This window comes from Anguilla anguilla, chromosome 4 (genome assembly GCF_013347855.1).
Source record: "Anguilla anguilla isolate fAngAng1 chromosome 4, fAngAng1.pri, whole genome shotgun sequence".
NCBI lineage: Eukaryota > Metazoa > Chordata > Actinopteri > Anguilliformes > Anguillidae > Anguilla > Anguilla anguilla.
Window position 1 is genome coordinate 47,985,804 of NC_049204.1, and position 24,863 is coordinate 48,010,666.

The window sequence follows — 24,863 nt, forward strand, 5'->3', positions numbered from 1 at the left end:
CTGACTAGCGTGCTTTACCCGCACAAAAGTGGCAATGGCCTCATTTACATATTACATGTAGAAACAATTTCACTGGGCTTCAGGTTTTTTGTTATGCAACTAACACCCAGTTAACCCTGCCCACTGAAAACCTGGCACTTGGCCAAAGTGGAAAGCAAGCCAATTTCAGCCAAGTTTTTTTTTGTTGCAAGAACCATTTAAAAATATCCATCTGCCTTTTTTGAATGCAAAAAAGTATTAAAATAACACAGCAAAGAATTCACAGATTTCAGTTTCCGGGACCCTTAAATGCCAGGATGTATCCATGTAGAAGGCTGAGTTGAACAGTAGCAGACTTCAGCATGAAAACGGCATTGTTCTTATTTCACACTGAAGCAATGCGATCCAAAGTAGGTCCATGTCTCACCTCATAACAACAGAGTGGAAACAGCACACTACCCACTGCGCAGTACTCACCACCACCGCCCCCCCCCCCTCCACCCAAACCCAGACCAATGCCAAGCCTTTCATTAGCTGCGATGGGACTACCTTCCTCAGAACTAATAACACAATCCCTGCTTCTTCGCCACTCCTGATGGAGAGAAATCAATTAGGAGGCTTTGCCTTTTCTGGTAATTACACATGCACTGCATCACCCAGGCGGGCGCGATATTATTTAAGTGACCTGATGGAAGCCGGGGCCAGTCTCACAAGCCACACTTAATATCAGACCCCTCTTATGCTCCTCCACCCCAGGCTCTACTGTCTGCGCAATCCCATCCTCTGGAGACCTGCTGACGCACGTGCTCCCAAGATCCCGAGGCTCAGACGCTGCGCATCGCTTTGAATAATTTCACTGCCACAGCTGCTGCTGGTTGCTGATGGCTCAGAAAAGCTAAATCAATAAACAGCCTCTTAACCATTGGCGTTCGAGAAGAGAAGGACCGCGCGTCGGCGCGCATCACGATGGAAACGTCTCAAAGCGAGTAGCGGCTTCTGGGAGAGCACAGAGTCCAACGCAGCGTAAGACTATCTATGCGAGCCTCAGGATTAGAGAAGGACGGCGTTTATGGCGCCGCGCGCGTACGGTACGCCGTTACGAAAGGTTAAGCAAACGTCCCTGACCGCGGGAGCGGCCAAATGGCAGGATCCACGCTAATCACAGCCGCTTCACTTCCTGTGTGCCTCGCTGCGCGGATGTGTGCCTTGCGCCCAGCCCCTCGGTGTTTGTCCATCTGTGACGGAGGTGGCGGTGCGGGGGCGTCGCGTCACACGTACAGCAGGTGGGGTTGTCTCAGTTTTTGGCTTTCCTTTGAGAAACGAGACAGACTGCGATGAAGGTCACACTGACAGAAGAGGGTGTTCTGTCTGTGTCGCCATCTTAGAAGAGGTCTTGTGCTTGGAGCTGGTGGGTGTTTGGTTGGCAAATCACATTCAGTACAGTTTTGCAAATTCTTTTTTTTGTCTTTTGAAATTTTAAGTATTCTGAATTTATCCCTCTTGCCTTGAATTCTTCAATGGGAGGCCAGCTTGACAGCTTATCAACCGCAAACACTACATTTTCAGGTTTACAACAAATCCTACACTCACAATAAAGGGGTACAACCGTGCGCCCTGTGAATTGCCAAGTGATCACCTGGCTCTCACACAAGACTGCTTGGCAAGTCACATGAAATACATTTCTGCCAGTTTGTTTTGTCTTTTGTTATAAATATTGTGAAATCATCCCTGTAAACGTACATAGTTTAATGGCAGGTCGGTTTAATGTCTGGTTTCTGGGCGGGTTAAAAATACTGCAAGAGGCTGTAGCCTGTGCTGAGTAAATATGCAACCGTTAGCTCAGGAATGTGGATACTACCGTGTCATATAAGGTTCTGCTTACTGCTCCACTGTTCAGTCGTTAACCTGATGTGGTGAAACAACCCTTCACAATGTCTGTGATCCGTGTAATTTGTCGCAGCAAAATAAAATGTAAATAGACAGTAGAACTGGAGATTGTGACTGGAAATGACAATATGGCCCGATACGCCAACCAGTCCTGTTCTAAAAGGGCCACAGTCCACGAGGTTCATTTTATACCAAGACACCTAAGTGCTTCTGATTCAACTGATTACCATCAATTAATTGAGCCTGTTTAATCTCCCCTTTCAGTCCAAAGACAGTGGAGAAAGCCGACTGGATCAAGGGTTGTGGCCCTCCAGAACCGGGCTCCACTAAATAAAGAGCTTACACAGACATAATACTGATGAGAGAGGCCTCATCACACGTGGGCTGCACGGAAAGCCGATTAGTCCCCTGCTGATTGTGTCTTCTTCAAAGTTCATTGGCCCAAACCATGGAAATTATATTTCAAGGTTTACTACAAATCCCATAGATTGTAAAACATCTCATCAGATGACCTCCACTCATAGCTCAACATCTGGACTTGAAACATTGCCTTGAATATTCTTGGATATTTCAAAAAGACTTGATTGATGGCTGGAAAATAATTCAGGCATGATACAAAGACAGCTTCGGGGAATTATAAACCATAGCTATGGGCTGCATATGCCTTTGCATGGCACCGATGAATGATCACTGCAGTAAACCTGTACACTATCTGAACGGATCAACCTGGTCTTTCATCATTCACTAACCGCTAGCCGGACCGCTAACTAGCAGAGCACCGCTGCCTCGCGTCTGTCCTCTTTGTGACTGTATGTTGAGATTGCCAGTGGTGACAGGATAATAAGATCCCAGAGTCAGGGAGCACTGGCTAGGTGTAAGTCCTTTGTGACCCAGTTAGAGCCTAAATCACACAGTGTGTATCAGGCTTTATGCCGTAACTAGGCTACAAAGCGTCGATGCGTAGCCGGTGCAACCGCAGCTGTTGAGCTCCTGATTAATGGTCATGGGGTTAGAGGTCCAGGCTGGTGCTCTAACACTATGTCTGTGAGTAAGCCACAAATACACTGAGAAATGTGTTTTCATTTTTTTTTTTTTTGTTTAAAGAAAAGGGATCCTTACACATAAAAATACAACACTGGACTGAATGGGCCCTCTGTAACACTGAATCTGATTTTGCAGGAGGCAGTATGCTGGTTTCATTGCATAAGGAGAATTTTCTGTTGGATTGTAAACCTATTTGTGAATGCAGTTACATCATGTTCTCCATTTTATCAAAGAGTTCTAGATAAGGTAGCCTGCTAAATAATAAATATACAAGTAAAAGACTGGTGTAATGCAATGCGAGGAATGTGAGGTGATGTTTTGGCAAGTTTGTTGTCACTGTGAGATTAGGAATATTTTGGTAAAAGAAAACCTCTTCTCATGTCATGATTGGACAGTTACACCTCCAGTTGGTCCCAGCAACACAAACAGAGCTTTTGCCACTGATGTTTAGTCCACTATAAAACCAACCATCACAGAAATGAGTCTAAACCAGCACCTATGCCTCCAGCATACCATTTACATGCGTCTCTAGTCACAGTATGACTGCTCCCTGACCACCTCTCTACCGTCAGTGGCCTCTAGTAGCAAAGAGCTTTGCCCTTCGAACTGCAAAAGACTACTACTGAATCACAATAATTCGCAATATTACTCTTTATTTACACAGCTAGACAATTAAAACAACATTTAGCAAATGACTGATGTCACAGATATATGTGATAGAGACCAGAAGGCGTTTTGTGTGTCCGTGTAAATGCTTTCACACATCCACTCAGTTTCATTGGCCCAAACAGTGTTTCTTTGGGACTCAATGGTATCTGCAACGGAAGAACAAGACAAAGACTCCAGAATGCACTCTGTTTTACCTAAGCTCAGCAATCGAGTGGAAATGTTCAGTTTAAACTTCGTCCATACTTCACAGTACACCAAGGACAGACGACTACGGTCCAACATTCTTAGCTGAAACGCTGCAACAAGCCAACAGTCTCATGCAGAATCACAGAAAAGACAAATATTTCCCCTTCAAACACTGATGTCTGGTTGTGTGGAAGATTAATAAATAAAAAAAAGCTTTTTATTTCAACTAAGCCGAGCATAAGAAACTCAAAACCCATTCACACTGTGATTCAAGAAATAATTAAATATGCTCTCTTTTTACAGAGCACCTAAATTATGGGCACACTCTCAAATTTGTATAAATAATCCCTCACACAACTGTTTTCTCTATGAAAACAAACTTTGAAGTGAGGCTATGGCCTTTCCACAGAAGAGATCAGCACCAGTAGCATGTGTGCTGTAAGCAGGGCCGGAACATTCTTGGATTGTGTTTACCTCATGTGGCACCTCATACGATCAATCTGAAACCTTCTGGTCCGTGACTGGCTCAGAAATTAAAAGCCAATCCTGACTCCCTGAGTCGAACAGAGAGAATGTGATTCCCATCTAAGTTCGTCCTGGAACCAGGATACACTAGGGGTTAATTTCAATCGCTTATTTTCACTCCTTGCATCTCTTCCTCATGTCCTTTCCCTGCTCCTTTGCTCCAATCATCAGATGACTCAAGGAAGAGATGCATAGATGAAATACAAGGACAGAGGAATCAAAGGAACATGTATTAGGCACATGGAACAAACTTGCTCAGTCAAGCGTCAGTCTGAAGCGATGTCAACTACAGGTGTGGCAGACGTGGAGAGATGGATCCACAGGTGGATCATTTATACGTCACACGTTCCAAAAAAAAAAAAAAACGCAAAGCCTGCACCTGTGTATCTTCACTAAAGTCTCCTCCAGGAGCCTGCTCGCTCCTCCAAGGTGCATTCGACAGATGTGCTTATGTCCTTAAATGTCCTCAAAGACCTCCAGACCTTGAATGATTTCCAGATCATGCGAGGACCGAGGATACAAGGACGGATAAAATAAGCGATTGGAATGAACCCACGGTCATCTCGGTCTGCAGTGGCTTAAAAACACAAATTCAGAAACTGAAAATCCCTCCTGGGCAACCCACTGAGAGCACACTACAGCGATTATCCTCCAGCACCCGAGACCTGTGTCAAACGCGGTGCCACACCTGGCCAAACTCTTAAGTGCGGTCTCTGAAATCTTCCATGTAAAGCCGAAGGGGTGACATCATAATAGCTTACCACACAAACAAGCCCCGAAGCACAATTACTGCCTGGCCTGTGTCAACAATTAGCACATAAAAAATTACAACCACGTGGCCCAAGAGAGAAGCACACAGTTCTGCAGTCTATTTACATTATATAATGTTGTAATAAACGACAAGTCACAGACATCGTAAAAAGGTTATTTCAAATTATTGCTGGCAAGCCATTATAGTCACCATAGTATTTAGCCCCACCAAATCAATCTGCCCCTGAGAGATTACTTAGAAGCTATTTTTATAGCTCATTTATTATGTATGAAGGCAGAGGTAATCTAAGCCAGGTTATCCTCGATACACCTGTTCCGTTTAATTAGAGAGGGTGAGCAACCTTTGCCACCGATCCTCCCTATTGCACCTTTAGATTGTAGAGGCTAGTTAAAAGAGCTCTTAGCTCAGTGTTAACTTCTGCTTTCTCTAGCTTGTCTTTTCCATCACTGTCCGCCAAGCGCAGTCGCCCCAGCATAAAGAACTGGCTGATTCCCATAGACAGGTCTTCCAATACTCCCAAATGAAAATTTTCACAGATCTGACCAGAAAAGGGTGATCTGACACAAGCTACATATGGTTTCATAGGAGAGAGAGCGGTGGGTCTACAAACTGACGAAGATGCATGACCCCATGTAAAACTGGGCTCAGATCCATTGCAACACCACAAGTTAACCAATGGCAGCAGCGTATCCTTGGTGTTAATTAGAGTTCTATATCTTTTGAAACCTCTTACACATTACTCTTCCTCTTCCTGTTATTTTTGTGTCCAAAAAAAGAATCACAGAGGTATAAATAGAAACCTTGTGAAAGCACTTTCAGGATTGACTCAGATTTTAGCTGGCAAGAGCCTTAATAAACAGGCATTTTTTATCATATTAAAATGTGCATTACTTATCAAGCTTTTACGTTTTAGTGGTCAGTCATGAATGGTTAATTGGTTGCCTGTATTCATCTACTCTCCTACAATCTAGCGAATACATTAAAAACGCATTCCATAGAAATGACTTTCATTAGAAAAGCTCGATTAGTGAGTTTGTGTTCAAATTCTGACAGCTCACATAAAGCCCTCCAGTGTCAAAGCAAGCGAGAGCCCCTACGCTCTTAAGCCACGCCTCTGAATTCACACATCAGCAGCCTCTCACGACCCTCCCCCCTGCCTGCCACGCTGTGACTGACAGCACCGCCCAAGTCTCTGACTACAGGCCCCTATCTGATCAGTAAGAAATGTGGGGGGGTTGGGGGGTTGGAATCTCTCCAGCTTTGAATGATCTCCCACGCATCAACTGAGGTTAAAGGTCAGGCTTGGGTTGGAACGTATAGGTGACCGCACTCCAAATCTGTCTAATTTACATCTGTCTGTCTTGTCTGTCTAACCACAATAAACTACCACACACAACCACACAACGCAACAACAAGCAACTAGCACAAATGTAGTGAGCACGATATAAAAATATGGTCAAATATGAAGAGTATGATTTTAGTATTACCCAGACATGCTGCTAGAGCAGTCAGATCTATGCAATCCAGTCACTGTCAATAATGTTTCTAAAACACAGTGTTCTTCTGTTTCTTCAGTGCGTGTCGAACCTGCACAGTGAACGCAGTGTGGGAAATCTGAGAGAAACAGCGCTGTGTCTGGTTTCATTTTGGGGGAGCGTGGGGGAGCGTGGCGGAGCCCGGCTCCGCTGGATTTCTCCACCTCCTGTGAGCCCCTCTGAGTGCCTGCCTCACTGCTGCTCTGGCAGTGCTCTGGGGACCGTCGTCTGTTTGCGCGGAACCCGAATCAGCAAAGCGAAGCTATCCTGAGCTCTTTGTGCGTAAACTGTTATGGCAGGTGAGCGCAAAGTCATGAATATTACATAATATATACCCCCCCACCCCCCCCCAACACTCTCGCTCCCATGGAAACCAACTGAGACATGCCAACGGGAGGTTTTAGGGTGGCGGGGATATCGGGATCCACAACACTGAGGTCCCAGAGTACCGCTATCATCGTTCTCTTCGGTAAGCTAAATGCTGGCAGATCGTACCCTCAAGCACAAGGACTGATCCTGGATCAGTAGCACTCGCAGCTATTAAGGTTATCATTGTACTTGGGTACCGGTGGCCTGGAAGCAGTATATGCAAGAATAAACCACTACAGACACTCCTCAAACTGTGCTGAACTCCCGTGATCTGACAAGCAAAGATTCTTACTGGGAAGTGGGCCAACTGTCAAATTTCAGATCGTTAGGCCTTTTACGCAATTCTCCTACATTTCAACAGTGTTTTATTTTAAAGCTCAGCAGTTCACCAACACCAACAGATCTCACTACTAGGCTTAAAATCAAAGTCAAAACTGAAAATAAAGCAAAAAAGGGTTTGAAATTTACAGAGGGGCAAGTATATTAGGCTTACCTATTGTATGTTTGCATATAAAATGGAGTTTTGTATGCAGACATACAGGAATAAACGCAATTCTGGACCACAGCAATGATTAGTCATTAAAAAAGAGAACAAGTCAGTTGAGCTTAATGATGCTGAGCCTTGGGGAGAGCAGACCTATTTTTAAGGAGCAAGACTGAGGGAGAACAAAAAAAATCACAGCTCCTAACTTTGCGAAAGAATTACTCATCTTCTCCTTTTTATTCATCTGTTTAAAATAATAATGGCGATTTCTTCCTCACAGAGTCAACTCTGAAACACCATTCCAAGCCTGTTCTAAAAAATGTTTCAATATCTGAATTTTTGCGGTTACAGTGTTGTTGCTGGAGCCTGTTAGACTTCACCCTGTATACGGCAACAGTTCAACATCCAGCAGGTGTTGCAGCTGTTTGTTCCTGAGGAATAACACACAGCGATAAGCACTCTAAAGGCAGCAACATGCATGGATGTGTTTGCACTGAGAGCCAAAGACACACCAATGATTTATATCCTACCATAACTCGAAAACATCCTTCAATTAAAACTCCAAATTGATCCTCCTACCCCACAAAAGCGTGTACATATTTAAACCTGCTGAATAATAAGCAGTCAGATGTAGGAAATGCACGAGGAGATATCAGTGAGAGGTGTTCACACTCATGTGGAGGGTGGTGGGAGAAGGGGGGGGGGGGGCGGGGAGATTGGGGAGGGGTACCTTGGCTTTCTGGAGCTGTGCCTGGGCCTGCCTCTCTGCCTCTCTGCGAACCGCTTCCTTGTCTTCCTCCAGAGAAACATCCGAGTCTGATGGACGGCTGGTGTAGGAGTCCGCCGAACCCTGCACACACACACACAGACAGACAGACACACACACACACACACACACACACACACAGACACACACACACACACACACACACACACACACACACACACACAGACAGACAGACAGACAGACAGAATAATGAATAAATAAAGCCCATACAAGATGCCCCTCAATTCTCCTTTGGTGTCAACCCCATCTCCGAGATGTCAACTCTGTCACTGGCACATCAGCACCATCACACACAAATACGTCAACTCCGTCAGAAAGATTTTAGACTTACTGCAAGGAAAACATTCTTTTAATTAGTGATAAACACCATTTCGTATTGCCATCCTTAAATTGTTTAAAACAAACAAAAAAAGTTTTATAGACCTTTATCTTAATTTTGTTAAAAAAAAAAATTATTATTAGTAGAATATTACATTACATAGAAAAATAACATAAAGCCCTTAAAGTCCATCCGCATACAAAAAGTTTAAATTGAAAACAGCTGTCTACCTCGACAAAATAACAGCAATCCTTTTGTTAATGCAAGAACATGGTCTGGGGATTGGCAGAAAAGCGCATGGTATACAATTTCGTTCTGCCATCTGGAATGTACGAACGGTACATTCGGTGACTGGCGAGGAATCGGCTCCCCTGACACGCGGGATTGCCGGCCCTTCAGTCCAGTGACAGACGGCCGTTTCCTCTGACACCCGCTCGCTCACTCACTGACGGTACACACGGGCGTGCGAGGAAGACGCTGCGCCTGGCAACAAGCACAGAGTACAGAGCACCGAAAGCACTACAAGCCCTGCCTTCTGTACCACCACTGTAACATTATCAAAACAGCATCGTATTCATCACACACACGACCGACTATGGCATAGCTCTGTCAAAAGCAAATCCAAGATACAGTGCGCTTACAGTCCGCTGATTTTTAAGGCAGAGGTTAGCAAAGGAATGTGATCTCACACCCTTATTAAGACCATAATCTGTGATACAGAGCTTTATTATCAGTTACCTAGTATTATATCCTCATCAGTGTGTCCTTGTATTGAAGAATAACCTTGCTCTGGCAGCCCAATGAAAAGCTACTGGGCCATTTCCTTCCTACAGTGGCTTTTCACCTCCAACCTTTCGATGTACCTGCAACACAGCTGACAAACACTGTCCCTGCTTCACCTCACCAGTGTGAAGCTACACTAAAACCCTCAGTGTCCTGATTTCTGGCCTCTTCAAATTACATCATTACACACTAATCATGGCAATTAAGCCTGGAGAACCCCGGCCCGGGGCTCAGAGGAAGTGACAATAACAAGGGAAAAACGACTGCCTTTCATTCTCATTTATCACGCGTAAAAATTCAAGGCAGATCTCGTCTCTGCAGAGACATACCCCAGTGAAACACACAGACACACACACCTACACATGCACACACACACACACACACACACGCACACACACACACACGAGCGTCCAGCTGCTTACAGAGACGTCCGAGCTCTTCACGCGACCCCCCTTAGCTCTCTTCAGCAGCCTTATCCAGGTGGCCTTCATTAGCCGGGTCGCTCGCTCAGCGTCCGGAGCCGCTGCTGCCGCTCGCTTCCTGCTCGGCTGCTGCTGCTGCGCTGCTGCGCTGCTGCTCTCGACATGTGCGCGCCGCGCGGCGCATACGCTGGGCTCCCGGTTCCGCCGCCTGTCCAGCCCGCGCTGGGCCGCCTCTCTTCCCCGCTCCGTCCCCCCGCTCCTCTCCCTCCCTCCTCATCCCTCTCTCCGCTGCCGGCGCGGGCTGCGCTGCCGGGCTGCCTGGCTCTCTCTCAGGAAGGGAAGAGGGGGATAAACAAGACGCTCTCCTCTCTCCCAGAGTCCTGCACCGCTTCTGCTACTCAGGTGCTGTGACTGCCGCCCCCACCCCCCCAACCACCCATCCCACCTCCTCCTCTCTACCAACCCTCCCTCTCTCTCTACCAACCGTCTCTCTCTCTCTCTTCCTCTCCCTCTCTCCCTGTCACACACACATACTCTCTCACTCGTACACTTTCTGCTCTTGCTCTTATTTGCTTCCAGGTTCGTTCTCCTGTGCTTGTAAGGGTCTCTCCCACCTGCCTTGTGCTCTGTTTGCTGCAGTGCACGCTTTGCAGACCTTCCAGGACGTGAGACACCAGTTACATCACAGGGACACACACCGATACAGACGGGCGCGCGCGCACACACACACACACACAGCTTATTTCCTTGTGAATGAGTTCTGCCGTGATGGCCTGTCCAAAGTTCAGAGCATTTCTCCGCTCTCCAGGGATACGCTGGGCATGCTCAGTGCATCTCGGCTTTTACGCACATGCTCACATCAGAGGGCCGACCGCATCTCTGTGAAAACTCCCCTTCTTCCCAGTCACCAGGGGGAAGAGAAGAAAAACAAGGAGAGAAGCCGAAAATAGCGCCTGTTTCTTACACCTAATTGTCTCTTTGCTGCTTTGTTCCGACGCGATGGATCTGGTCTCCGTCTGCACGTCTCCGCACAGAACAATTCTGCTTGTCTGTGAGCTAATTACAGTCCAGTTAAATACTTCAACCACTGCATATTCAAATACGCATTAGCATTTGCATTATTTTAAATTCTAAGGTTCTGGTATCAGAACTTATCCCTCTGGTAAAATCTGTTGAGAACTTTCGCCTTACATAAATCAATAAAGCTTGTGGATTCATTTAAAAGAAATTCAGGCCTGCTGATGTGTCATTGAACTCACTTTTCCTCTATAAAAGCCTGAGGTATAATGCTGAATCAGTCATCTCCTGCAATAAATACACCACAAAAGTAAGACCAGAGAGAAGCTGGGCAATACAGTGGGCCGCTTTAGGGTAAGCTCTGCCCTGAAAAAGGTTTATGTGCTATGTCTCCACATTCTGTCAAATCATCCCCTGGCCCATCTCCCTTTACCCTGTCAGTACTACCATAACTGACATATCTCTTAAGCCTGGGCTTGGAAGGAAACACTCCCATCCCTGCCTCCACCTCTCAATGGAAGCACCCGGAACAAGGAAATAGTGAACAGAAACAACTTCACTTTTTGAACCAGTGCAGACTGTATGCGAGCCGAACACACGCCCACGCTTGTGCTAGTGGACTGTCTTTTGGGGGGTCTGGTGGTTCCTCTCTCCCACCTCCTAAGGCCCCTCCTAGCTCCACTCTTCCCTGCATGGTGACCATCACTTCTGGGGCAGGGGTGGGGTAAGGGATGGGGGGGGGCTTTCCTGCATAAGGAGGACCAGGCCTGCTCCACTTTCTCCTCTCGGGTCAGTACTGTGACCGATTTTAACTGTCACACCCTGGGATCCACTAAGCAAGCATTAAAAGAGGACACCAATTAGCGCTGTATATTATTAGAAATTAATGCCAGGGCCTCAGTACAACAGAGATGAGCCCAGTCTGGGGACAGATGCTGTACCTGCAATCAGAGCTAGCTCCAGATAATGCAGTGGTTCCCAAACCTGTTCCTGCAGATCTAATATCTTGTAGGTTTTCACTCCAGCCCTAACAAAGCACACCCAATAGCTAGAGATCTAATTGAGCTGCTAATTAGTAGAATCAGGTGAGCTAAATTATGGTTGAAATGAGAACTTACAGTACAATAGATCTCCAGGAACAGGGTTGGAAGGCACTGTAATAATGAATGGCCTTGGACTATTCCACTTACTTTCTATCTGTGAGGCTCAGGTAACAGCAGCCACGCCCTCACCCATCCTGAGGCAGGGCTTCAGAGACCCGCCTTCCCGCACCTCCGACACGAAGCGAAGGGAAACTAAACAGCACGCCAGCCCGGGACTCTGCATGCGCCAATAAGAACAGGAAAGAACACAGCAGCTGCATCGCTAAAACAACGCAGCGCGTGTCAGAGGACATCCCTGCTACGTACCGCAGAGGAGGCCCGACTCACGCCCCGCCCCGCCCGACATTCCTGACAGCGAGCCTCTGTTCAATATCAATAGCGACAGCGTTTAATTTTCTCACACCATGTATGACCGCGCTCTCCGCAAAGCAGGCCTGCTCCGTTCTGCTGACTGTTACCCCACAGGGACTGGAACAAGGGTGGGAAAAGCGTTTTTACAAACAGCCCCGGGGGGAACTGCTGCTGCCCCGTTTGCCCCCTTGTCCCATTACACTGGGGACAGGGGCCTGGGGACTGAGCAGCTCCTATTTATCAGTGCCTAATAAACTGCCTGGGGGTTCTTATGTGCTTCCCCTGCATAGGACAGGCCCGTGCAATGTCACTGTGTCACCATGGGGACAATTCCCAGCCTCCTCTGCCCGGCTGATCTCCCTGATCAGCGCTACTTCCCCAGCTAAACACAATCACTGGCTGCCGCGTGAAGCAGCCTATGGTGGGGCCAGAACGCTTGGCCACTGATGGATGGAGTGCCAAGATATTATTGAAAAATTCCTGGCCACATTGAGTGATTGGGGGAGTGGGGGGATGGGGGGGGGGGTGGGTTCTCACACAGCTTGGACATGTGCACAGTTGCTTAACTTCATTCAAATTCCACATAAACAGAATATGAATGTTTCAGCGATGAGATTTCTCATTTCCATGTCAATTACACCATGCAGCATCAAAGTAGTTGTAAGCCTCAAATGATATACACCTTCATACTTAAAAGTAGTCACGACTGGATAACAATTAAAACCTATCAAACCCTTAAATTTGACTCCCAAATAGAACTATGTATATATATATTTTTACGGGGGGGTCTGCCACTGTGAAAACACTGAACTTCTCTCACCAGGCTAGCTTTAGCTACAAGTTTGACAAGCAAAGACCAATGTGGCAGTCACAGATGGGGGTTTTAGAGCACAGGGCGAGAAAGCTGGCACTGGGTACTTCTAACCCGTCTCAGCTGGTGGGGAGTGAGGCAGCACGGCAAGGCTAGAGACAGTGTCAGGCCCGGCACTGTGAGGGAGATGAGCGGACTGAGCTCCTGGCTGGGATGCTGGGTCCTGAGGCTCACTTCACACGTACAGATAAACAGACATGACAGTCCGATACCAGACTGGAGACTGAGCCCAGCTCCCGGAAAAATCCTGAGTCGTTTCTGACACACAAGTGCGCGTGCACGCAAGCACGCACACACACGCACATACACACACACACACACACACACACAGGATGTTGCTAAAATTAATATGTGTGACATAGGATATAGGATTGACCACAGTGACATGCTGTTTTAACACATTAAATACTACATTGAGCTGTACAATTATAATAACAGGAAGTTAATGACTAATCGTAGCATACCCTGTCCCTCTTACACTGTACATACATGCATATGCAAGATTGGAAGAATATACATCCTTCTCAACTGTAAGCATTTACACTGCAAGTGTAAGTATTCAGTTTTACGGTGAGGATGATGGCTTACTAAACAATATGGCTCATCGTCAAACAGTATGCTTGTAGATTAAGTCTCTTTAATAATACTTTCCATTTGCTGAATTAATATTGTTAATGTATAATCAATATGAAACTAGGTCATTAAACAACCAGACAAGTAGGCCTACTTTTGAAAAAAATTCGACAGCCAGACATACAGTGACAACTGCTTTCACATAACATGGATTCTGTGAATATGGATAACATAGATACAGACAATTTTGCAGTGAGAAAGAAACTGGTCCAAGCCACCTTTCCCCCAGTGATTGATTATGAGACACTCTTTACATACATACATCTGCTTCTACCCTGCAGGCAATTGACACACATCGTGGTGCCTTACATTTCATTATTAATGCCAAATCTCTAACCCATCATTGTCTTCTGTATGAAAGGGCAGGCCTGCCATCCCTAATGTATCGTATATTGGTACACTTTTATTTACAGTTCAACAAATGTTTAACTTGTGTTTTTAACTGGAACACAAATTCTTATAACCTGCGTTCATAAAGTTAGCTTTTTTTTATTTTACTGTACTTCACCCCTGCACAGAACTTGGGAAGATGGCTTTTAGTTATTATGCCCCATGGTCCTGGAACCAGCTCCAGATGGACATTAAACTGGACTACTTTATGCCTCTGGATGGTTTTAAAATTTTATTGCAAAACTGATGTCTGTAATTGTTTTACTAGAATTGTATAATACATAATCTGTAGTGTTATTGATGTTCCTTTGTTTATGGTGTTTTTTGCGTTGCTTCTCTTGGCCAGGGCTCCCTTGAAAAAGAGATGGCAATCTCAATGGGACTCACCTGGTAAAATAAATAAGTGTTTGGGGAAATTGATTTCATGACTGGTAATACATATAGCTACACCATAATAAACCGCTTTATTATAAAATGAAAAAATAAAGATTACAGGAGGAAGATCCTTTAAATAAAACAAAATATCATCCCCTCTGACTATGCCAAACAGCTGAAATGGGGAAAGACAGAGGCATTTAAATCCCAGAGGAGGTCAGCCTGCTTGGCATAGCTGGAAACGACTTCCATAAGGGATGTAGCCCTATTCCTCTGGTGAATCTACAACACTGGATCCTTCGGCAGGTGAGAAAAGCCCAATCGATAAGGCGATCGAGTCTAACCTCACCCTCGAACGGGGCTATTACAACACTCCAGAACGGGGCACAATGACAGAGCGGTTCTGGTTACCACCTGTATCTGATTCCGCCCAACCCAGCGGAGAGATGATTCACCTGCTTCCCTCTCTCCACAGGAGGCCCGCTGCACCTCTCTCATGGTGGGGAGTGTATCTATGAGGCACTGACTCAGAGTCACGGGACGGTTCTGAAGATCAGTCGCTTGTGCCGTTAGGGGCTGTGGGTGAGTCAGGGGGGTTGGAATGGGTTTATTGATCCCCCTCCAATGCACCGCGTTCTCAATCTGAAAATGCAAGCAGTCGACGCGGTGTGATCACATGATAGCGAACGCATTAGAATGCCACAAATCACCGGGTCTAATTATAGACATCGAACAATTCCCTGTCCTCTGCGTTGGCGATCAAGGGCAGCGTTGATCTCCCATCCAGCACAGGACATACAACCATGTAGAATATATTCTTTTACATTGTATGCCTTGTTGCACTTTTAAAAAATGATTTTCATGAGCCGTCGGTGCTCATAAAGACAGTTCTAAACTACCTCTACATTTAGGCTACTACTACTAGGACAAATATGTGGTCCAGGATTCTGAAAACTCATTCTAATGTACAAGAAACAGTGTGCCATTAATTGTAGGAAAATGTGTAACAATGTGTGCTACATGAATTTTTGATACATTTTACCTGCAATGAATAAAATGCGTACAGTGGAGCACATACATGTGTATACACTGAAAAAGACACGGTATTGTATATGTAAGGGGCATGCTCCACCAAGGAATAACATCGAGGTTAGTCAAAGTCAGCGCAGCCTATATGCAAATGTTCAGCCAGTGTGCCAAGCAATATTTTGGCCAGTAGGCTAAACATTCCAACCAGCGCACATGCCATTTCTTCCATTTTTAAAATCAACTATGGGAAAACGCAAGGACAGAGACAAAAATGGGGCAAAGCAATGCATATGCCTCAGAGCTTTGTTAACTCCCGTCATGGAGTCGACTGCCATTGATTCAATGTCATACTGCTCATTGTACGGGGAAGAAATTCAATTATCGTACAATGTCAGTCCTATCAAATGCCGCGTTGAGTTGCTGTCTGCGCCCAGCCGCCGAAACTGCAACGCTCACAAAGGAAAGAAGGGACAAGAGAAGACGTGCAAGTGGAACAAAAGACCTTTGACATGCAGATGCGATACGGATGTCAGTGTGTTATGACAGCAGGCTAAATTTTACTAGCTGCAAGATCGAGAAGTAAACGCAAATGATTGAGCTTGACTGAAAGTACCACGTCCCTCGTACTAAACCATCTAAACCATTCTTCCCAGTAGCCTATTTAGCGCTGAGTGAAGCGTTGAATTATGGATTTGATAATTTAGCGATGCCTGCTGCGATGAATTCACTTCCAGGGAAAGTGACAATCTCACCGTCACCATACTGAAGATCACCTACTGCAGTTGGCTGTATACATGTGAAGGTGACACTCCGTCACAGGAAACTGTTTGCCTAGCGTTCTCCAAGCCAACACACACCCCTCAGCATATTAGATAAGTGCATCCCATTGAGCAGATGTACTCGGTTGCTGTCAGTCCCAACGATATTAGAGCGATTCTGTCACTGTGAGCCAGATCGACAGGACTTAACGCGAAAGGACATTTTCCTTAAGGTCACAGGAAAGGAATTCTTTCTTTTCCAACGCAGGAGTCAGCTCTACGTTTCTCATTGAAGAAAAAAAATTAACAATTTTTTCCTCTTGATTTGATTCTCACAAATATTCATTTTCACATACGTATCATTATTAAATGTGTCTCATGCATTGGTATTTTTTTATATATATTTTTTGTAGTGTGATTATTACCCAAGTATGGACTATATGTCCATTTCAGCAACAAATTAAGTCAAACCTGACACATTTATTTGAATTATAATGACCTTACTGAGCAGTACTGATAAGCAGAAATATTGAAAGAATTGTCTCCTTCAATGTCCAAAGGAAACGCCATTGGTACAGCACACATTTATGCTAGGCATCAAATAGCTGCTGATTATTAAAATTAGATTTGAAGTAATGTGACATTAACAGCAGCTGATTAACTGGCCACACAGAGACACTGTGAAGCTAATCTTCATCTGTTCACACTTGGTTTTATGGCTAATTCTTCACATGGCTACATTAATACAGAATGTTATGTAAGACAATACTATGTATTTTAATCAGTCCTTTATGTTTGATACATTTACCAGAATATTGATACCTGACAGCCATAGTAGATGTATTTGATTAATTGATGTCAACTAATTGTCTAAACATTTGTAGCACAGCATCTAGTAAATATGCATTTTGGTAGCTAGCTGGGTTGTGTTATCCAGCATTCAAAGTCCGAAGATTTTAAAAGAAGGAAACTAAATTTTTGAATGAATACATTTTTCCACATAGTTACTGGCAGAATATGGTCTGACTTTGATTATCTACAAGGAACAAGAACACTGCTCATTTGACTCAAACCTGCTGAAAGGAAGAGATAGAGATTTGTATTTCTGCATTAATATTTGTCACCACTCTGCTCTGCTCTGGTCTGGTCTGCTTGATGTTGACTAATGAGAGACGGGTCAAAAGATGCAGGATTTGTCTATGCTTTAGCTGTTATTAACGAAGCATGAAATCATATAAACATCCAATTACAACAGCCTCTTGGGGCGGGAAATGGCCGAGGCGAATCTGGAACAGGCGAGTGCAGTCCTGCAGATATCACTGGTATCATTACTGAGCACTTCCGGGACAAGTCCGCGTGTGCTAGCCTCCTAATTTATCCAATTACATCTCGAGGACCTCAGGTGTGTCAGCAGAATCAACTCCGTTGGCCTGACGTCGACCTTTGACCCCTGAGAAAGGAGAGTAAAATCTAAGCTTCTTAATGTCATCTCTTTAAGTGACTGTTCCTCGACTTCACCAGAGTAGGTGATGAACGGGACGCTGGTGGTGTTTGGCCTGAGTCACTTGAGGCGAGAGCTCAATGCCCAGTCGCTGTGTCAGGGCCTTTCTTCTTCTTGGCCTGTTTCACAGGCCAGCGCTGTCACTGAGCCTGGGGGGACATCCACACCCTGGAATATTTACACAGAAAACTTGCTTCCCACTATTTTAACACCACGGGGTCAACAGGTAGCATTGGCTAGCCAACCACAATGTGACCTACTGTAGCAAAAAAAAGCACACCCGAGCCAGCCAAAACAGCCAAAACAACAAATGCACTCCCAAGATATACAGCCAGGCGAAACTTGCGGTGGCACCAGCAATATGCATACTAATAAAACAGAGATAGTGCTTCACGCTCTGGCTCCATTCAGCAATGAATCTTGTGTCTCGGTCCAAAAAGGATGCGACCATAAACTGCAGTAGCACGCTTTCTCCTTCCTCTGGGTCAAATTCAGAGCCGTCAGGGAATCCCCTATTAAATGCCACACACCACTCAGAACAACAGTAAAATAAATGTTTCTGTTTGCAATTTCTTTTCTTTGCTTCTCCCTCTCTCTATGCTTTGAGGGATACAGTAATGGGGCTGTGCTACAATGTGGATAAGAACCCAGCCTCATTGAGGGAAATGACAGCTGGTCAGCTTCAGTCACCAATGAATGAGCACGCCTCAGCACCGAGCCATACACATGCGTACACGCGCATGCACACATGCACGTACGCACGCAAGCACGCGCAGAAACCCGTACAGACACACGCTCACACTCACGCACACATACGCAGCACACAGCCACACGCACATACACACACATACATACACTCGCACGCACGCATGGGCAGCAGGCAACCAAACACACATACGCACACACAGACACGCACACACACACATACACACACATGCATGCACAGGCACAAACACAAACACACACACACACACACACACACACTCACGCACATACAGACACAAACACACACACACACACACACACACACATAGGAGTAGCTAGGGCGTGAAGGCAGACAGCACCATCTGTCACACACCAAAGATAGCTGTTTATTCAAAGATGCCAGCTGATTTTGGAAAAGGGATCCAAAATGTTAAACAGTACTTATACGTCATGCAACCTCCCCCATCAAGCTGTGGTTAAATCCTTTCTGTGGCACAAAAACTGGTTGACTCTAATTGGGTTAGGGCAGGCATGGGAAATTTAAAATACCTCAAGGATCAACACATTTTCACCTCTACCCACGTTCCTGTGCTTACCTGAAATCATTGTCAAAACAAGAAGTCATTTTGTTTGATGTTTCAGGTACTAAAAACACTAACACCTGCACAACTCTGGCACTCCAGGTCTGGGGCAGACCATGAGCGTGCACTTCATCATTACGTGTTCCCATACATGCAGGGATTAAACCAACCAGGATGCAGGAAGCTGGATGAATCAAGCGGCCTCACAGCAGCCGTCTCTTTACTGTCCGTCATCATCGGCCAGTCCTTCAGTGACATACTCTTTGAACAGAATGTCTTCAAAGTCTTTTCTGTGAATTGTGTCTGCATCAAAATGCCAGACTCTACGATGTGTATACTATATCTGCAAAGCCCTTGTCCCTAAATAGACTCCTTTATATTTTTTTGGGACAAATTGGCCAGAGAATCCTATCCATATGCACAGTATACAGTGAAAACATACATATGCACATGCTTGAAATGTCCCTACGTTAAAAAGCGTTAATAAATGAACTGAAACATTTAAGCCCTAAGCAAAAACATGATCAACATTTCATCAGTGAATCCAGAATCTGGATAAGGAGTCAAGACGTTTCAGAAATTCAATATTACGTTTCTTTAAACCAAATATATCAATGTTAGATCTCTTAAAAACTTAAATAATTCCTGTCACCAACAGCTGAGAAGTCATGACAATATACTATTGTAGATTTTCATTCTTTGAGACAAAATAACCCAGCACGAAAGGCCACATTTGGCAGAGACACAAGGAACTGTAAAAGAAACAAGCAGATAAAGGACTTTAACACACAGATAAAGTCAACTCTGGGCTGACTTCATGCTCGCAGCCGGCCCTGTGATTACAGCGCTTTCAAAGTGGTTGTTTATTTCCTTTCCTAAGACACGCAGGTAATGATGGCAGTGAGTGGCTAACACAGCATGGCTTGGTGCGTCCTGCCCTGCTACGAGGATTACAGCAAGACGTCCTTACAATTCCTCCCATGCAACGCAGCCGCCCGTCCGGCAAGCAGAGCTAATCAGGGGAGAGATTCGGCATGCTTTCGGAAAGTTATCAGGAAAAGTAGGAAGCATGCGATCCCACCCTTTCTGGAATATTCTTTTGTCTGAGCGGAGCGCTTGTGTCCTGCACGTTGGCTGCCGATCCTGCGAGCTCCACAGTGCATTCCTGCCGAGAGACTTACCACATCAGACTCCTCGCTCCCCGAGGGGTACATGTCTGCACACTTAAGAAGTTCTCTTCAGATACTGCCCATGGCCACAGAGCAGGCGAGCAAACTTTCCTTCCTTTCTTTCTTGTAAACAAACAAAAAAAAAAAGAGATAAGCCCCAAAAAAGAGCAAAAAAGCCAGTGTTTTTCAAAGCGAAAAGAGGAGAAAAGTTAAGAAGAGACTCACTATTGCACAGCTCTGCCCCAGCATGGAGAGCTCGAGTGGAGCCTCTTTCCCACGCTTAGAAAACAGCGCGACCGCTCGTGAGCCCTGAAAACAAGCCCCCCTGCTACCCCCACAGACAGCCAGTTAGGAAGTACGAGCTCTGGCCAACAGGGCAGGCCTGAAAATTCCAGAATGCAGCAAAAGCAGCTGCAGTTTATAATGTGAGTGTGTGTGTGTCTGTGTGTCTGTGTGTGCGCGCGCCTGATTCTCAAGTTGATGACTTGAAGAGGTAGCGCTCCAGAAGAGAGGAGGGGTGACGACCGCATTCTCGGTTGTTAAAGACGGTCACACCACATGTTCCTCTGGCAGTATTCAAAAAGCAAATTACAGGAAATGAAGGAACTACGGCACACAGTAAAAGGAACTTCCCATTCAGAAAAGCTTGATAGGCTAAGGAAGCCATTTCTAAAATACTCTGTATACTGTGAGACAGACAAACTTTTTTATACTGAAATGCATATACAGCTTTTCACTTTCACTCCATTGTGGGCCTCTTCTTTAATAGCTTCACATTAATTTAAAGGTTTTAAAATGACATAAATTCAACAGCAAATTTGATTTCATTACAACAACAACGAAAAAACAGAGAATAGTGGAAAATGTCTCATCATTTGTCTCTAAAACAGGGATTATTTTGTCATCCGGTTTACAGGTTCAATGGTGGGTTTGCACTGATTTGAGACATATCACCAGCATATTCCAAACACTGTGCCGATACACACCCAGTTTACTCACAATCAAACGAGGGCCCTTTTCCAACGTGAGTCAGTAACTGACAAACAGTAGTCAGTTGTCTTTTGTTATACAGTGTGCCATTCCTTAAGTATAGGTAGCCACCGGTATCAATATTGTTAGTGGTAGCTACTCACTGCCAAGTGAGCTACTTTTAGAATGGCATATTTCTGTAATTAAGCAATGAAAGCTCATTGTACAAAAGATATTTTGATACCATCCAAACAGACTGATTAAGCTCCTTTGATGCGATGCTAATAATAATTCGGTGCCAATTTTGTTCCATTCATTGTTCTAATGGAAAGTATTTGGTTCGAATATTTGTAGCGCCCAAATGTCTCGGTTGGCATAAACAGATAATCACAAACGATGTTCCATGGACCAGGTCTCCATGGCAATCTCAAACAGTTTGGCCTAAGATTCACCCACCTCATCCCATCATCACAGTGATACTAACTAAAATCTGCAGCACACAGATTCACAGTCACAGCCATCTACATATTTACATATTGCAACAGCATGTGTAACCTTACGAATGACAAAGCCAATCATTTGCTCAGCCACATCTGTTCCAAGCTTATCGATTGCTGTTCCTGTGACTCTCCATAGGTCTGACTGAGGTGTTTCAGAGCAGCGTGGTCAGTCGGTTATTATGTCATGGCTGCTAAACTCAATCGTGACACTGTGTCAATGTCCACCCCGTGACTCAGGCACACGCTCACTCTGACTGATGACTAATTTCTGAGTTTTGGTTAGAATTCAGCCTGACTAATTTCTGAGTTTTGGTTAGAATTCAGCCTCAGCCAATCCTAAGACCTAAGTGCTCTGCAGGTCTGTGTAACTCCATGGCATTTATCTGCCACACTTTTAAATTAGCACCCAGTTCAGACAAAAGTAACCAGGTGAAGTGAGTTAACAGTGTAACCACCTGTCCTAATACTTAAGTACAAACTAACAACAAAAGCCAGCAGAGCATGTGACTCCCCAGGACCCAGGTCAGGACTGCAGACTCCTGATCTACCAGCATTGTATGGCTGGCGCACTCATTTTAAGAATAACTCGAAAAGGGGCCTGTAACATCACATTTTTTTCTACTGTTATATATTATAGATATTACAATAATCTGCTTGAAGCCAAAGCAATATCTAATCCCTAATCTACTAGCACGCCACTAGACCAATTGACTGCAGAAGGAAACACATTTGTGTGTTGCCAAAGATTCAACTCTCTGGAAGAGATTTTAAGACCTGAACAAATCAATACTGAGGTGCAATACCTGCTGCTGTAAATAGCCAAATAAGTTAAATGATTATGTCATTACAACATGAGTGAATGCCCATCAAAATATCTTCACTCTATTCTGGAGTGAAAGTAACAGAACCCTTTTAAAGCACTAAAACGCAAACTGAAAACAAAGCAGAACACTCCAGTGCAAAATACTAGTGTCGGCAGGCTGACACATTAGTCATTTCATCTTCCGCCGATGCCATAGCACACTGCGGTTACCATCAGACAGGCATCTCACCAGACATGCCTGCTTATAAATGGCAAAACAAAACTGCCACTTGGTTTATTTCATTTAGTGAAGCGTCAGAAGAGAATTCGCTCTGTTTTAACCTCTGCTCAGGCATCCGATGTGTGGTATAGGCGATCCCAGATATGTTTTATCTGCTGTAACCTCTTTTCCGAGGGTCATCCCTTCCAATCAGGGCTGACAGAGATTTGTTTAGCATGTGTAGCAGATTCCACCATACAAGTCACCTCCTACAGTATACAGACACACAGGTAGTGATCATAGGTCACCACAAACAGTTATTTTAAGCACTAATTGACACAAAGCAGAAACCCATCTGAAAGATATATTATATGTCACATTGGACCATTAAAACATTATTGCTGCCGCATTGATCATACAATAACCAGGGATGAAAAAAAATAAAATTAAATATTTAAATGCTATTTTATTGAACTAAAAATAATAATAAAGGTAACTGAATTACAAAGATTGCGCCTACTAATCTCCATCATTCCAAAAACTAACTGCCATCAATTTGAAGTTGGCATAACCAGCACAGCACACCGTGAAATAATAGCAACTACATGTTTATTGAAAATTGACTATCACAATCCAATGACTGATTAACAGGGATGCTCAATATATAACAATGTAGTGCCATTAGCCTTGCAGTGGAGATATCCTTTCACAGATCAAACACACAATTTCTAAATAATAAAATAAATGGTGTAAAACACAATGAGATGCTAAGAATATACTTGAAGAATGTTTTTACTGAAAATAGGACAGTTAAAAAGATTCAATTGATATTTTTCTACCAAGGAAAGGAGGCATGAATACCTGTGGCTAATTTCAGCAGGAGGCTGATATCCTCATTCATGCTCAATAAGGCCATTTCATGTGCACAAGTAAAGATTTGACACACACGTTTGCGACATACTCTTTTAAGGAAGCCCGAAATACCAATTATAACACATTCTGTTCCAGGAGGGACTTTTGCTTTCCTGTAACTGGCTGTTTTGGGAAATGTACTTCCCTTAAAATCTGAAGGTGTGTCTCGGGCCTTCCACACCAGATGCTTCGTCCGTACAAAAAGCTGACTCGATGCCTGGTTATCCACATGTGCGTTTTTAAAACTTAAAAGACCCGGGGAAACGACAGAGAAGGGGCAGGGAAAGCGCTCAGGGGGGCTGGGGAGACTCGAGTTCCAGACGGCTCGGCTGGCTAAAACAGGAATGCGAACAGGTGGCCCGGTTCGCGGCATTCCTCAGCGCGGCTGCCGCACTGTTCTAAAAACAAACGCTGCAGAACGGGGGGACGCGACAGGCTGCACATCTCACCGATCAGACCGCACATCTCTCCAGCGCATCGCATGCATTCCTCTCCCCCAACACAGGCCCCGCTTCATTGCTACAGCACAACATAATACTATATTAGTACAACTGGCACCAACATTCATGCAATCACGGAAGAATAATACATTTGTGTTACGGTGATAATGTAAAATTCTCTGATGTCATAAGCTGAACTGTATCAATTAACTTTGTCTACAAATGACCCAATAATACCTATATGACTTAAATAAATACCTATACCGATGTATACTTTTTAATGTTATTTCAATTATGGAAACAACATTTCTCGACACTAACCTCATTATGTAGACATACATTTTGTTTTTTATTTTACAATTAAAGACAAAAATGCATGAGATTTGATGAAATTGGCCTTGAATGATAAAAAAAAACACCAAGACCAACCACAAAAGTATGCCCTTGTTCTGCTGCCTTTTCATAATGCAGCAAATCTCTGAAAATTAATTCAGACAATTGGATGCTGGCAGGAAAACACTGGTGTAATATCCTATAAGATAGAAAATGCTACTATTGGATTACTGGAAAGCTCTCTCAAATTCATAGCATTTCCTCAGGGATTTTTTTGCTTTCTTGCCAGGAATCCAATCAGAGACAGAAATCCAATAAGATTATGGAGTACACAATGGATCTCAATCATTTAGGACAGATAAACAAAATAGGTCACGATTCCATTGTGTTTAATAATGTTGACATATATTCAATATGAAAGATTAATTCATTTTCCAGATGTA

At 44.5% G+C, this 24,863-nt stretch overlaps 1 protein-coding gene across 8 annotated transcripts in view; it reads right to left on the bottom strand.

Annotated features, from left to right (window-relative positions):
- The window catches only part of cacnb2a (calcium channel, voltage-dependent, beta 2a), an 85,293-nt gene that overhangs the window by 20,654 nt on the left and 39,776 nt on the right, over window positions 1–24,863 (bottom strand). For 5 of the 8 annotated variants that reach the window (XM_035413987.1, XM_035413989.1, XM_035413990.1 and 2 more), the window contains one exon: window positions 8,181–8,300. In XM_035413987.1, the coding sequence (XP_035269878.1) occupies window positions 8,181–8,300 (120 nt within the window). Of the gene's footprint in view, window positions 1–8,180; window positions 8,301–9,761; window positions 10,177–20,256; window positions 20,368–20,469; window positions 20,587–24,863 lie in introns of those variants that run through there. The other 3 variants (XM_035413992.1, XM_035413994.1, XM_035413988.1) reach the window with 3 other exon arrangements.